At 37.3% G+C, this 15,768-nt stretch overlaps 1 protein-coding gene across 2 annotated transcripts; it reads left to right on the top strand.

The window, feature by feature from the left end:
- The first annotated feature begins 7,793 nt into the window (after positions 1–7,793).
- Positions 7,794–14,931, top strand: LOC120088786 (uncharacterized). Of its 2 annotated transcripts, XM_039046224.2 has the most exons (9): positions 7,794–8,349; positions 8,954–9,049; positions 9,609–9,719; positions 9,816–10,125; positions 11,314–11,404; positions 12,532–12,862; positions 13,563–13,711; positions 14,000–14,518; positions 14,798–14,931. In XM_039046224.2, the coding sequence occupies exons 1-8, from the start codon at positions 8,023–8,025 to the stop codon at positions 14,514–14,516; spliced, it is 1,932 nt and encodes a 643-aa protein (XP_038902152.2). In that variant the 5' UTR covers positions 7,794–8,022; the 3' UTR covers positions 14,517–14,518; positions 14,798–14,931. The 2 variants fall into 2 exon arrangements, with proteins under 2 accessions (XP_038902152.2, XP_038902151.2); XM_039046223.2 differs by lacking the exon at positions 14,798–14,931 and having other exon boundaries at positions 14,000–14,739.
- The last annotated feature ends 837 nt before the right edge of the window (positions 14,932–15,768 follow it).

Below are 15,768 nucleotides of genomic sequence, written 5' to 3'. Positions count from 1 at the left end.
GCTGAAGCCACGGTTCTGACCTTTCCTCTTTATCCCCTTTGATTTTTGGTCAGGTTTTACTATGGCAAAGGCGGATTTCCCAGGTACGGTATTCACCTCCTCCCTCTGGTTTTACTTTTGGGATTCTTCCTCAATCCTTAGCCGGGTGATAAAACTCTCCAAGGAGAACTTCTTGGTCTTATGCCTCAAAGTGTTCTTAAAGTCCTTCCATAAAAAGGGCAGTTTATCAATAATAACAACAACTTGGAATTGTTTGTCTAGATGCATACCTTTAGTAATTATCTATTGGGCTATCTTCTAAAGTTTATGGGACTGGGCCTCCACAGATTTGTCATTTATCATTTGGAACTTGAGATAACGGCTAACAACATATTACTTCGACCCAGCCTCCTCAGTGTCGTACTTCTTTTGCAGGGCATCCCAGACCTCCTTTGCTATCTTCATTGTACTGTAGTAGTCATACATATCATCAGTCAAACAATTTAAAATAAAGTTCTTACAAAGAAAGTCTTTCTCCTCCCAGTCAGCAGCTTCTTTTATCTGTTGTTCAATTGGTTCTTCTAAAGGGACGAACGGCTTATCTCTAGTATAAGTGTCGACAGCTTTCTTGACGGTGAGAAAGAACAACATCTTTTGATTCCACCATTTGAAGTTCGTTCCTTCAAACCGGAATGGACGGTTGAGGATAGATGTCATAACTTCGTTGTTGTTAGTGAGGGACATTAGTGATGTGGCAGTGAAATGTCTTAAAATTGTTGGAAACGGCAAGACCCTCAGACAACGAACAGGATAGCAACAAACGGTCAGGTCACGACAGTCGAGTAAAGAATAAAACTTGCAAAACAAAAGCTCATTATAGGCTGAGTCGTGGAGCTCGCTCTCTTTAAAAGGTTTCGCGATTTTGCCCAAGTGTACAAGTAGGTCAGAAATATTGCCACATTCGTCCCCAGGATAAAACACCCTAAAAAGAAAAACCGATCGGAAATGTATCGTTTACTGATCGAAATACACAACCTTTCTGACCACTGCTCGAAAAACGGAAAGTGGAAGAGTATAAGAGGAGAACTTTTGAAAGGAAGTAAAAAACTATGCTCTGAACTGTTGAAAGCCATGCCTTTTGTAGGCCTTCAGCGTGAAACTATCGCATAAGAAAGAGGCAGACAGCCTCAGAATGTGCAAGGGCGGGCCTAAAGACTCGGTCGGAAGATATGCACGAAGGACCAAGTTTTTTTTTAAATCATAATAATAAAACCACATTCACTTGCCCATATGGGACATTCGCTTTTCGCCGCATGCTGTTTGGCCTCTGCAATGCACCGAGCACGTTCCAAAGGTGCATGATGGCGATCTTTTCAAATTATCTCGAGGACTCAATGGAAATATTTATGGATGACTTCTCCATTTATGGGAACACTTATGAAGTTTGCCTAGCCAATTTGGAGAAAATTATGAAGAGATGTGAAGAGAAGAACCTGGTGTTCAACTGGGAAAAATGTCATTTCATGGTAAAAGAGGGTATAATGTTGGGACACAAAGTCTCCCGGGAAGGGTTGGAGGTGAACAAAACAAAGATTGAAGCAATTGAAAAACTTCCACCTCCAACCAGCGTGAAGGCTATGCGAAGCTTCTTAGGGCATGCTGGATTTTATAGACGATTTGTCAAGGACTTTTCTAAGATAGCACGACCACTGAGTGCGTTGTTAGAGGGGGACAGAAAGTTTGAGTTTGACAACAATTTCCTTAACGCATTTAGAGTTTTAAAAGATGCATTGATTACCGCGCCCGTCTTGATTGCACCGGATTGGACAATGCCATTTGAAATCATGTGCGACGCAAGCGGGTATGCGATGGGGTAGCCTTAGCACCATCACATATGCGAGTAAAACTTTAAATCCTGCTCAGATAAATTATACCACCACAGAGAAAGAACTCCTAGCTGTGATTTTTGCATTGGAGAAATTCAGGGCATATCTGTTGGGAACCAAGGTACTCATTCACACTGATCACTCGACAATCAAATACTTAATGACAAAAAAGGACGCAAAGCCGAGGTTGATTAGATGGGTTTTCCTCCTTCAAGAATTTGATATCAAGATAATGATCGGAAGGGGCAAAGAATCAAGTTGCGGATCACTTGTCCAGACTGAAAAATCCTGAGGTTGATTGCAATGAATCTGAGGTGAGTGTCGTGTTCCCGAATGAGCAGCTGTTCCACATAGAAGAATTGCCCTGGTATGCGAACATCGTTAATTATTTGGTTTGTGAACAATTTCGTGAAGATTATACCTACCATCAACAGAAGAAGCTCAAGCATGAATGCAAACATTATTATTGGGATGAGCTGAATCTGTATAAAAGAGGTGCAGACCAAATCCTTTGATTATGCGTGCCAAATGATGCTCAACAACGCATATTGTCACAATGCCACGACTTACCATATGGTGGGCACTTTGGAGGGCAACGCACTGCAGCCAAAGTTTTGCAAAGTGGATTCTTCTGGCCTTCATTATTCAAGGATGCGGCTGACTATGCAATGAAATGTGATCGGTGTCAATGCATAGGCAACATTTCATGGAAGAACGCAATGCCAATGAACACCATCTTGGAGCAGGAATTATTCGATGTATGAGGGTTGATTTCATGGGGCCATTCCCTCCTTCGCATGGCAAGCACTATATTTTATTGGTCGTCGATTATGTCTCCAAGTGGGTAGAGGCAATAGCATGCACCGCAAGTGATGCGGCGATAGTCTCCCAGTTCCTCAAGAGAAATATTTTCACTCGTTTTGGCACTGCCCGTGCCATCATAAGTGATGAAAGATCACACTTTGTCAATCACAATATCAAGAAGCTGCTGCAAAAGTACAATATCGTTCACAAAGTGGCCACCGCATACCATTCACAAACGAATGGCCAGGCTGAAGTGTCCAATTGAGAAATTAAGTTGATACTTAAGAAGGTAATAAAACCTTCGCGGAAAGATTGGGCAATAAAGCTTGATGATGCGTTGTGGGCATACCGGACCGCATTTAAAACACCTATAGGTATGTCCCCCTATGCATTGGTATTTGGCAAGGCGTGTCATTTACCTTTGGAGCTGGAGTATAAAGCATTGTGGGCGGTCAAGAAGCTGAATTTTGATTTGAAGAAGGCAGGGGAAGCGCGAAAAATGCAGCTGGTCGAGCTAGAAGAATGGAGGATCAATGCATATGAAAATGCGAAAATTATAAGGAGCGCACCAAGCGCTAGCATGACAAGCGCATATGCGCTAGAAACCTCCAAGTCAGGCAAAAGGTCTTACTCTTCAATTCAAGATTGTGGCTCTTCCCAGGAAAATTAAATCACACTGATCCGGTCCCTTCATCATCAAAGAAATATTTCCACATGGTGCAGTGGAATTGATCACCGAGGATGGCAATCGAACATTCAAAGTTAATGGCCAACGAATCAAGGCATATTGCGGAGGAGATTTCCAACCAGAAACAGCCTCCGCAAAGTTAAAAAATCCGGACTACCCTCTTACATGACTTTTGAACTCTCTTCCCTTCGTCACTTTACTTTTATTCAAGCTATCTGCATCTTACTCATTCTTATAATTTCCTTCTCTAAAGAAAAAAACTTGTTGTTTTATTTTACAATCATTTGGCCCTCTCTTTGTTTGTTTACGATGATTAAGGCACAGGATTGCGGAGATATTACAAGAAGAAGCAAATGATCTCATTCCATCACCGCAATCCACAGAAGCAAAGATCGCCGCAAGGATGGATGCATCAATACTCAATGCGGGCAACAACATAAAATTTGGGGGTGTACTCTTCCTTATCTTTATTTCAAATTTTGTGCTATCACATTGCATTTTATTTTTCAAAGTTTTATCATCGCATCCTCCTTAATTACCGCAATCATTTAACAAGTAGATAAATTTAGTAAGTTACCACAATCTGTTTCTTTGCCAAGTATGATTTCAATGATGAAAATATACTTTTATTTCTTTCGTATATATGAGAGTCCACTTAGTCTTAAGATAGTCACCTCACGAAATATTTCTAGAAGTTAGGGGTTTGCCAACTTTCTTTCAAACTCTCTTTACAATGCATTCTATGATCATCTCACGACTTATTTTAATCTTTTGGCAATGAGGACATTGCCGCATTTTAAATTTGGGGGTGAGGCATTTGTTTCCGACCTTGCTTCTTTCTCTAAAAAACATTTGAGAATAACAACTCCACTGTCAACGCAATGGGAAACCCACGTTGATAAGAGTTAAGTTGTGAAAGGCACTTACCGTAGTTAGATGTTCGCATGACACATGTGGGGGCAAGCCAAAACGAAAGTAAGTTACCAGGATCAACGCATAAATCAATGACCGCAACTCCACTGCCCAATCGGTATGAGTTTAGTCTGAGAAAGAATGCATTGCTCGTAGTTGGATGTCCGCATGATGCACATGGGGGCAAACCAAAATGAAGGCAAGACACTTGGATCAACGCAAGGTCAGAAAAATAAATAGCAATGAAGAAAATTTTTATGCAAGGATAAAATCATTTGACACCCCGAAAGAAAATTTTCTTTTTGAAATAAATCATGCGATGTTCCAGAATTGAGTAAAGTCCTTTTGAAAGTTAAGCTTGCAGTCCCTAGGTCTTAGAAATATTTTAGGAAGAGACTTGAATAAGACTTAAGGAAATTCCGGTATATATGATTTGAACGAAGTATTCTTGAGAAATCTAGGAAAGAACTTTGCGGTTGACTTGCTAAAGGAATCTTTAGCTTATGCTTGAGGACAAGCATTGCTTAAATTTGGGGGAGTGATAACGGGCAAAAATGCACGTTATCATAACGTTAAGTTCTTAAACAATGTTGGATTGCGTTGATGAAATATGTTAAATTGCGTCCATTAAGCATAATTTCTATAATATTGTGGTCGCACGCGTCCAACGTATTAGAACAGTTGATCTTTATATTTTTGTGCAGAATATGCGTTAACGCAATGCAAAGATTGCAATCATAGGAATTCATTGGTCAAGCGCAAATTCACCGCAAGGCTTTGCGTTGATCGTGCTCGCACACATTCGCCCGAGAAGGATCGCTGTAACTTGATCAGCGCAACATGGTGGACGCATCCGGGTGAAAGGATAATTAAGAGCGATGGGACAGAAAGCTGATGACAGTCGGATCCAAATTAAGTTGACAGTCGATAACGGTCATGAAGTACATTCAGCTTTATCGGTGACAATTATCCGGCGTATCAGTCAAGAATTAAAGTTGTCCCATCTGTACAACCAGGAGAGAGAAGCCGCCTTTCACCATGGAAGCTCTATAAATATCAAGTGCATTCTTCAGAATGGGGGTTCACGACCTTTACAATCTTTTGTTCCACAAGTTCACACCTCAATCCATAGTTTTCTTTCATTTTAAGGCGAACGCAAGGAAGAAAGTTGTGCCGGTAGATCGTTTCGGTAAGCTTGGGAAAGTGCCGGAAGCTCCAAGATAGAGAGAGGGCCGACACCTGCGGAAGCGGGAACATTTTTAGGTCAGAATAGAGATTCAGTGTAAAAAGCCTCGGTCAGCAAGGAATTGCTACCAGGCTCTCTACCTTTACTTTCCATTGTCATTTTGAACTCAACTCATTTATAAGAATGGAATTTCTTTCTCTATATCTATTCACTCTCTATTATTCACGCATGAGTAGCTAAATTAGTTGAATGGGTTGAGAAGCAATTAGCTAGAATAACAAGGGAATCTTCATTTTTTGCGATTATCTTGTTTATGAATGTTTCATTCGTCTATTAGAGATACTCGGAAAGGTAGTCTAAGGGCAGGATCTAGACTTGGGAAGGTCAGGTCAAAATCTAGGTTTGGAAGAACCAGCTTAGAACGCATAAACGAGAAATAGGCACTTAGGAATGAACACTGTTAACTCATCGCATGCATCCTAACGATAAGATATGATTGTATGTAGTCACCTTGCTTTCATGCATTTTGCATCAACGCATAGGACAAGAGTAGAGACTTAGGGATAAGCTTTATGGACACTTTGCATTCACACATGTGTCCTAGACTTAGGAGCATCACATTTACATTGGAAAATGACTTGTTGTGCATGGTTGTAACATGATCGCATAGTCTGATAGATTCCCGAGTAACGCTAGCTAAAGATCTTCTCAACCCGTTCATCACATACTTATTGCATCTATCAACGCAACTGTCTTTCTCAAATCCACCGCCTTTATTTATTTCTTTTTCATCAATGCATCAACACACCCAACACTTTATTTATTTACTTGGTTACCACAAAGTTTTTTGTAAAAATTACCAACACAATCTATTTTCACAAGTCCCTATGTTTGACCCTGGACTTACCAGGAAACTCAGAGGAATTTACACTTGGATTCCACTAGGGAAATTTAAGTGCATAACACAATTCGATCAACGCATAGCATCCATATTTCCATCACATAAAATCGACCATCAAGTTTTTGGCGTCGTTATCGGGGACTTCGGCAAAATAGTTTGTTAATGGTAATTTTTGTGATTTCTTTGCAAACTCTCAATCTCTGGCAAATTACGACCCGGAGATTGAGAGAACATTTCAAAGGAGACTAAGAGACCGCCAACAAATATACTAAACTTAAAAACAAATACACTACATATTGAAAATCAATTAACCAAACTTAGCCAAAATTCTATGACAATACATTTTCTTGTTCTAAACCCAAAATATCAATTTAGAAAGTAAGGGTTGGACTAATAAAAACTTTATTTAAATAATTGCATTTATGAATAAAGAAACTGATTTAGATTAGAGTATGAAAATCTCAATTAAAAATCGTCAATTGAAATTATTAACCAATTATGATGTGGTGTTGGTGCCAATCGTAGAGATCTCATGAACAAAAGAGAAACAAACAATATTCGACGATGGTACATCATTCTTTGATCGAATCTGTCAAGGTGGGTTTAAGACCCCCAAAGCAAACTGGTTAATACCAACACCGTCCCTATGCTTGGCCTACCTTTTCACAATGACTCAATAGGAATCACTTTGGAAAGAAGAGACTTTGTGACTCGAACTCTTGGTCAATGGTCGATTAAGTCGAGTCTTTCATCTATGCACCAATGGATTTGATCGATTAAGTCAAACTTCTAAAGTAGATTTATCGTCGATTGAGAACAAAAAATAAAATCAGTAAAAACATATGAAAATTGAAAAGATAGCAACAGAAACCTCAATAATTGGAAGCCATGATAGTGGTTGTTTTCATCCCACTTACCATTGAACAAAATTCTTGATCATTGAACAACCATAACAAGAAAGCGCTCAGTACAGAGGATGAAGAAAGCTAGGGTTACATGTTGTATTCTAATATTTTATGTTTAAAACAAAAGAATAATAAATATAATGTTCAAAAAAATTTAAAACTCGTGAATCTTGATTAAGATCAATAGAAAGTATAATAAAAATAACAAATTTCAGTTAGGATAACTAACGTAATAAGATATTTTAAATTTCAAAATAAGATTTGAAAATTAGTTGATGTACAAGATTGAAAATGTAAAACAACTATTATATCTAATTGGAAAATTCAAAACAGCTATTAAATCGCAAGATTTGTGACAAATTATCAATTTAAAACGACGATCAATTAATTATAGTCCCATTAATAGGCAGCAAAGCGAAATAAAAAAGGGACCTGAGAGCATTTTAGAATTTCAAAAAATTGAACTCGTGTTACATTTATCTATTTTGTTATAATTCAAAAGGAATGATAGTACAGTACTCCTATATACCTCATACAGCTAATTATTCCGAGTTTTCCCTTCTCCTTAGAATCCATGTCCCAATACTTGGGCCCAAAGTCTTCCAAAGTTCCTACTAGATCTGTCTTAAACCCTTGGAAAGCCTTTTCCGTAAAACCTCTTTAAAACCCTATCATTTCTAAGTCCTCACTAGCACGAAACCTCGAGCCGAGCTCTAGGTTTCAGCTTGGGGGTCCGATTTTCCCAAGGATTTTGCAGCAAAATGGCGAAGACGACGTATGCCATGGGTTTAATTTCCGCCATTGCAGCCTCTGCGTCTTTATCTCAAAATCACTCTGCCTATGCCGATGGCCCCTTCAACTTCCCTCCCTTTTCCTCTTCTCCTGCCGCCAATGTTCCTCACCCTTCTCCTGCTCCACAATCTTCATCACCTGGTTCTTCGATTGCTGCTAGTGCTAATTCTGAGCCGTCTGCGCCAAAGCCTCGTAATGATAATCCGAGGACGTCGTCATCTGGGTTTGATCCGGAAGCGCTCGAGCGTGGTGCCAAAGCTCTCAGAGAGATTACTAGCTCTTCGCATGCCAAGAAGGTTTCAATTTTTTAAGCTTTAAAACTTTTTTTTTTTGTTTTTCTTGGCCTTTAATGGGTTTTTTTTTTTTGGGTAGGAGTTTGTTGCTCTCTTCTCTGGAAGGTTAGGGTTGTTGGTGTATGTTTTGTGTTTTTAATTGCTTCTAAGAACTTTTAGTTGCTGATTTTTTATATTTGGCTTCCGCTGGTACAATAGAGCTGAAACAAGAACGGTTTAGAAAGGGGAAAGCTGCAAAGATAGATATTCCGAACTAGGAAATCCTATAAGATACTAATACTGAAAAAAATATGTTCCACTGATTGTTGTTTTTCTTCGTCAGGTAATGGCTTTAAGTAAGGCTTTAAGTTAGTATTTGGTACTACTTTTACAAAAATGGTTATATTGTTTAAATTTTTTGTTCTTTAGTGTCCCTAGTTAATTAATTCTTTTTCCAATTTTAATATCATTTTGTTGCTTGTATAATTTGAAGCCTTTTTTCTTTTTTTTGGGTGTTTCTAAGTGTAGTTCAATTGTAATATGAAGAGATCGTTATGGAAATACTGTTATGTTTCGTTAACTTTTAAAATCTTATATTATGCCCTTTGCTGACCTGTTATGGGGGTAGGCTTTTGAAGTCATGAAGAAGCAAGAAGAGACAAGACAAGTAGAGTTGCAGGCAAAGGTTGCTGAGTTTAAAGCAATGCAAGCACAAGCTGAAACAGTATGTTCTGCAAGTCTTTACAATTGACTACTATTATAATACCAATACCCTCTCTGTGTCCTTTGAACAATGTTGAGTTTACTTTCTATTCTTCTTTGTTGGATATTTTTCTGAAGGTCTGAATCCAGTGTTGGACCAATTCTTTAAAATGCTAAAGATGAATGAAGATTATTTTTACAAGAGGAGAAAAAACTTTATATTTATTAAAAATTTAACTTCACCATATTCAATACTAAAATTTTACATATTTAAAGTGTCATGAATCTTGAAATAGGTTCTCAGTTATATATACGTTAATTTCTAGGCTTGTATCAGGATAAAAATAGAACTTTTTTTCTTTTTTAGATGAGTAGGTTTAATTATTGGTCGGACATTATTGAAAATAAAAGCAGTTTTCATGGGTGCCTTGAGTTCCTTCTTTGTTTGTGACAGAAAATGTGTTTATTCCTGTCAAATATTTATTCATTTGTACAAAGAAAAAAGAAAAAAAGAAATGTGTTACATCAAATAATTATGTTTTCAACATACGATATATTTGTTTTTCTTGTTTGCATTGTAGGAAAGACAAAGGGTTATATACGATGAGCAGAAGAAGTTGGCTCAGCATCAAGCACAGACTAAATCCCAAATGGCACGGTACGAGGATGAGTTGGCAAGGAAGAGGATGCAGGTAGGTGCTTGCTAACTTCCAAGTGTTGAGTAGTGTGTAAATTCGTTCAATATGCAGGCTTTTATTTCCTTCTTTTTTTGACGTATATGCTCCCAGGCAGAAAATGAGTATCAAAGAGCCAGGAATCAAGAGCTTGTAAAACTACAAGAAGAGTCATCAATTCGGCAAGAGCAAGCACGTCGAGCTACTGAAGAACAAATTCAAGCCCAAAGACGGCAAACAGAGAGGGAGAAGGCTGAGATAGAGCGTGAGACCATCAGAGTTAGGGCAATGGCAGAAGCAGAAGGAAGAGCCCATGAGGCAAAACTTGCTGAAGAGGTAAACAGGCGAATGCTAGTTGATCGTGCAAATGCAGAGAGAGAAAAATGGATTGCCGCAATTAATACTACTTTTGATCATATTGGAGGTATTAAATTAACTATATTAAGTTTAGATCAATGATATATGCATAAAGTATTTGATGAAACAACCTTTCCGATGATATTTCAGTTTAACCATTCTGTGACAAACATATGCTTTTTCCCCAAGAAACACGGATATGGATACAAGACAAAGATATGACATGGACACGGAACCACATATTTTTTTAAAAAAATCTAGGACATTGATATGGCAAGAACACATTTACTAAAACATAAATTAAAAAAAATGTATATGAGTTTAACTACAATAAGGAAATTTGAAGACAATAAAAGTATACATTAATATAAAAACTACTTAACGAATGTTCGATTCATGTCTAATAAAAGTTGGACCTACTCTGACTTTGTATAACTAGTATCTAACACATCTATACCGTTAACTAGTGTTTGATGTGTGTCGAGCACGAATAGGCTAGCCAAACTAAAGTGCCCGTGCTTCTAAGCTTTTTCCTTTTGTAAATAAATTGGAATCATGTATACCTTACTTTATATGTTCCTCCATCAATTTGTTACCTCTAAACCTCTCCCAGCCAATCCATTTCACATGTTTTGTTTGTGAAGTGAACCTTAAGTCATCAGTGCTCAATCTCAAACACACGCACAATAATGAGGCCATGTCAAAAACAATCAAATTTATTTACTAGGTGGCATCTTGAATAACGTGCCATAAGGTTAACAATTTACTCTCTTGGAGGACAAAGGTATGTTTTTTCTGTGCCCTAGCTTTTGATCTTTTCGGAGAGGAGCAGAGAGTTGATTATCTTTTTACATCATAAAGGGATGGCTGACCTTCATAACCAATTTAAGGCTCTTGAAATATGATTTAATAATTAATATTAAAAGAAATTTTCTTTACGATAACAGTTAACGTTTGCGTTAGTGTCTTGGGGCCTTTATGTTGGGGGCTGAGTTCTTTCATGGTTTTTTGTTTTATTTCAAATGCCAATGCACCACAGCCCATATAGAATAGGCTGGTGACTTTATAAAATTTTGTGTGAAAAATGGTTCCATATTAGCAAGTTGTAGCCAAGTAAGTTTCTATGTTCATGTATTTTTGCTCTTTTGTTTCATTGTATTTGGAGCATTAGCCTCTTTTCATTTCATCAATGAAAAGTTCTCATTCTCTTTTGTATTTGTATTTGCTCTGATTTTGATATTATTCACATTTGCAGGAGGTTTGAAGGCCATTTTGACTGATCAAAATAAGTTGGTAGTTGCTGTTGGTGGAGTTACTGCATTAGCTGCAGGCATTTACACGACAAGGTATTTATCAAGTGCTAGAAGGTTTTTTGAGGATTTTTGTATTTGTATGAAAATATTCCCTTTATTGCCTGCATTTTGTGTTTTCAGCCATGTCAAATGTTTATTTGCCATTTTGAAATGAAAATTTTGAGACTGCAATTTATGTGTATTTAGATTTTGGATTTGAATTCATTCACAAGTAGCTAGTTAGGTTTTTTCCCCCAACCCCCAACACCCCCCCCTCTCTTTTTGGACGTTTACTTTGTTCTGTCCTAATAAGAGGGAAGGTTGTTTGACAGATCATATGTTTGCTACTTTTTGGGGCACCTACAGCAGAAAATTTTTGAGGATATGTTTTTGCTGATGAGGGAGGTGCGGAGTTGTTATATATTCATTATGATGCCTTGTTCTGTGCTACTACAGTCCAACTCTAGGGCCAGTTCGCTTTTGATTTTTGATAATAGGGGGATATTTGTAATGGGATTGCATTTTTTGGCCTTTATATAGCATTCTAGCCAGTCTTTAGGTTTTCTTGAGGTCCTCTGATTGCTTCCTGGTGCTTTGGAATCTCTTTTATTCTGTCAATTTATTCAATTACTATTTTGTTGCTCTTCAAGTTCATACAAAAGTGAACATAACATAAAATAAAATCAACAAGAAAATGAACTATATCTTTGCAGAAGATCAGAAGATGAGTGGATGGTTGTTGTCTTGGTAGTCATTTGTCACTAAACAACTTCATGGAATGTTTTGTGGAAGATGAGCTTTCTTTATTTTATCACTTTATGCTATTAGGAAGATTTGTTGTTTCAATTTCCATTTTGTGTCTTGTCTCTTGTTATTTTGTAATGTTTGAGGTTAGGAGACGGGTTTCACTATCAGGTATGCGAAGCAATTGTGTAAATACGTTTATTTCCTCGCTACATGACACTAGTGAGGCAGTCATCATGAACTGTATGCATTCTCGGCAGTTATTGTGAACTGATACTAAACCATAATTCTTCTTGTAGATCACTTTAATCTGGTTTGTCTATACCATTTGCAATGAATGGTCGTTTAAGTTTCATAAATTTTGTTGTACATATGTATCATCTTTTTCCCATGCCTGTTTTCTGACTGCAGAGTTTATGGATTTTCCTTTACCGCAGGGAAGGTGCGAAGGTGATTTGGAGCTATGTGGATAGAATATTAGGTCAGCCATCATTGATTAGAGAGTCCTCTCGAGGAAAGTACCCTTGGTCAGGGTTGCTCTCACGTATCAAGGGCACTGTATCACATTCAGATAAGATGTCTTCCTCTAAAAAGGGAAATGGGTTTGGAGATGTAATTTTACACCCTTCACTTCAGAAGCGGATAGAACATCTAGCAAATGCAACTGCAAATACAAAGTCTCATCAGGCTCCATTTCGGAATATGCTTTTCTATGGCCCCCCTGGAACAGGAAAGACAATGGCTGCTAGAGAGCTAGCTCAGAAATCTGTAAGAGTCTATATCTTCTCTAGCTAAATTGTTGAAGGCTTCGAAATAATAGATTCAACATCAATTGTTAATATATTTGATCATTATCACGAATGTTAATTCTGTTTGCTGGTGATAAATTTCACGATCGTAGTAATATATTGAAAGAATGTTCGGTTCTTAAAATTAGACCATCTTTTCGAAGGAAATTTTTTGTATTTTCATTCTTCCTAAGATTTAGGAACCCATTAATGTAGCTAGAGGAGCATCAACTATTCTGGATATAACAAGAATTCTTGGAATTTCTTGGGTTTTTTTTTTTTTTTTTTTTTTTTTTTTTGGTCAATGCCCTCCTGACTGTTCAGCCTAAGTGGGTGGTGATTCTGGCTTGCTGCTGAGTTTTGTAGGCTATCCACTCCAAAATGAATTTTCTTTTGATTCAATTTATAATGTTGGGCAGAACACATCCTGTGAACTGGGCTACATGGCTTTTTTGGGAGTATATATTCAGATTTACATGTGCAGTTTCCTAGTTGTGGTTAAGCATTGAATTCTTGAATTTTTAACTGTTGTCGAACACTCGAACTACTGCTTGTACAATTGATGATTTTCTGGCTAGCACATATTCAGTGACCAGTTTTAGCCATGAATTTTTTGCTGATGTGGTGGGAGCTTTTTTCTTATTTACTGTGTAATAACGGACTTCTCTCTACTCTCATAGGGTCTGGATTATGCATTAATGACAGGAGGAGATGTTGCTCCTCTGGGATCACAAGCTGTTACTAAGATACACCAGTTATTTGATTGGGCTAAGAAATCGCGAAAGGGCTTACTGCTTTTCATTGATGAAGCAGATGCATTTTTATGCGAGTAAGTAAAACTTGCTTGGTACAAATAAATGTCATTTTTTTTCTTTTATTCAGTCTTTTTTGCTTTTTCTTCTCTCTAATCATGTATGTAATGATCTATCAACTATAGCACTTCATTCTTGGTCTATGAATATTGTTTCTCATTTTATAGAAACTTTCTATAATTCATTCATTTATTATAATCTCACAAAAATTAATACAATTGAAAATTTTCGTCCCTTTCCAAGCTTTCTAATTGATGTGATGATACTTGCAATCACTAATAGTTGAGTATTATCTCAATTTGTAGGCGAAACAAAACATACATGAGTGAAGCCCAAAGAAGTGCACTCAATGCTCTTCTTTTTCGCACTGGTGACCAGTCAAAGGATATTGTTCTTGCTCTTGCTACAAATCGCCCTGGTGATCTTGATTCAGCTGTTGGTGATCGTATTGATGAAGTCCTAGAATTCCCCTTGCCCGGGGAAGAGGAACGCTTCAAGCTCTTGAAGCTCTATCTAGAAAAGTATATAGCAAATGCTGGATTGAGGAAGTCTGGTTTGTTCCAAAACCTTTTTAAAGGACAACAAAAGAAGATCGAGATCAAAGGGTTGACTGATGATATTGTACGTGAAGCAGCTGCAAAAACTGAAGGATTTTCAGGGAGAGAAATAGCAAAGTTGATGGCAAGTGTACAAGCTGCTGTTTACGGTAGTGAGACGTGTGTTCTTGATCCGAGCCTATTTCGTGAGGTGGTAGATTATAAGGTTGCAGAACATCAACAGAGAAGGAAACTTGCTGCATCAGAAGGCAGTGTGCAAAATTGAAGGTATTTTATAATATGATATTATTATAGAGGCTAGTACTTTCAGATGGAGGAAAATTGACTTGTTTCTGTCTGGTAGTTTATTTTAGAGGCTGTCCATTCATTGAAGAGGGAAATTTTGTATCTCTGATGTGAATTTTCATTACATTTAAGTGGTATTTGTACCTACCACTTTGGTATTTAAAATGTCATTTGTTAATTGAAGTGTTAGAGGTCATATAGAAGATCCATAAGGTATTCTTACAAACTTCTAACAAGTTACATGAAATAATGAATGTGTAGGTGAAAAGATTTCAGCCCTTGAGATTGATCATCTCAATCGACCATTTTGTACAACATATACAAAGGATTGCAGTTTTTAAAGTGGGATAAGTAAATTTTGGAGTCATTGAACTATAAAATATTTGAATTCTTTTAAATTTCAAGAAGCAAGGTCCGAGAGGAAAATGCGAAAAAATTATTGAGCTTTTCATGGATTTATCAAAAGAGGGCAGATATGATATTTTACAAGTTCATCTTTGCAAAGATGAGATTGTAAAAATACAAAGGTTTCCAAATATGGATATAGAGATGAGATTTGTGAGAATGTTGCAATCGATGTCTAATTACGGCTAGATTACATATTTGTCATTTGTACTTAGTTTACGAACTTTAGATGGATTTTTGCACTTATGATTTATGCAATTAATATTGCGAACTTGATTAGTTAAAGTTTTGGAATCCTTTCACCCAATATTGATGTAATGTTGGCATGAGACTCATTTGAACCCAACCGTAGTTGAGATACTTCTCTAAGGGTGAAGCTTAGCTCTCATTTTTTTTGTGAAATCTCCATTTAGTTCTCTTCAGAGCCTCTGTTCTATGTAAAACTTTTATGGAAAGGAGTTAAGGTGGGTCGGAGCTTATACACTTGGTTAGTGGGAAATGGTGGGGAAGTGAATGAATCTAGGGAGACTTGAATCGGAAAATGTGACGGTCTGCAACAAATTTTTGTTGGCTAAATGATGTTGCCGTAGTTGACGTTGACAGTTTCCTCTGAGTCAACAAAGTCTTGCATGAGTTCTAACTTTTTGATTTGGGAGCTCGACTTAAGTTTAGGGAGAAAGGAATGGCGTTTTTAAAGGTCTTAGATTATCTTGTGGATGGTGAAATTTTCAAATAAGGTTCTTTTCATCACTTGGCAAGTCACCATGATAGAGCTAACACCTTTGATGGGTTGTCGAGAAAGATGTATACTTAAAATTAATATAGTC

Source organism: Benincasa hispida, chromosome 10, assembly GCF_027475165.1.
Source record: "Benincasa hispida cultivar pf3 chromosome 10, pf3_genome.v1.1, whole genome shotgun sequence".
Classification (NCBI taxonomy): domain Eukaryota; kingdom Viridiplantae; phylum Streptophyta; class Magnoliopsida; order Cucurbitales; family Cucurbitaceae; genus Benincasa; species Benincasa hispida.
The sequence above is the reverse complement of the archived record's forward strand: the minus strand, read 5'-3'. Positions and strand labels throughout refer to the sequence as shown.

What these genes read in the sequence shown, in the direction of transcription:
- LOC120088786 (XM_039046224.2), top strand. Translation starts at nt 8,023, where the DNA reads ATGGCGAAGACGACGTATGCCATGGGTTTAATTTCCGCCATTGCAGCC. An exon ending in GCTCTTCGCATGCCAAGAAG is followed by an intron (nt 8,350 to 8,953) that starts GTTTCAATTTTT and finishes TTATGGGGGTAG; the next exon opens with GCTTTTGAAGTCATGAAGAA. An exon ending in GCAGATGCATTTTTATGCGA is followed by an intron (nt 13,712 to 13,999) that starts GTAAGTAAAACT and finishes CTCAATTTGTAG; the next exon opens with GCGAAACAAAACATACATGA.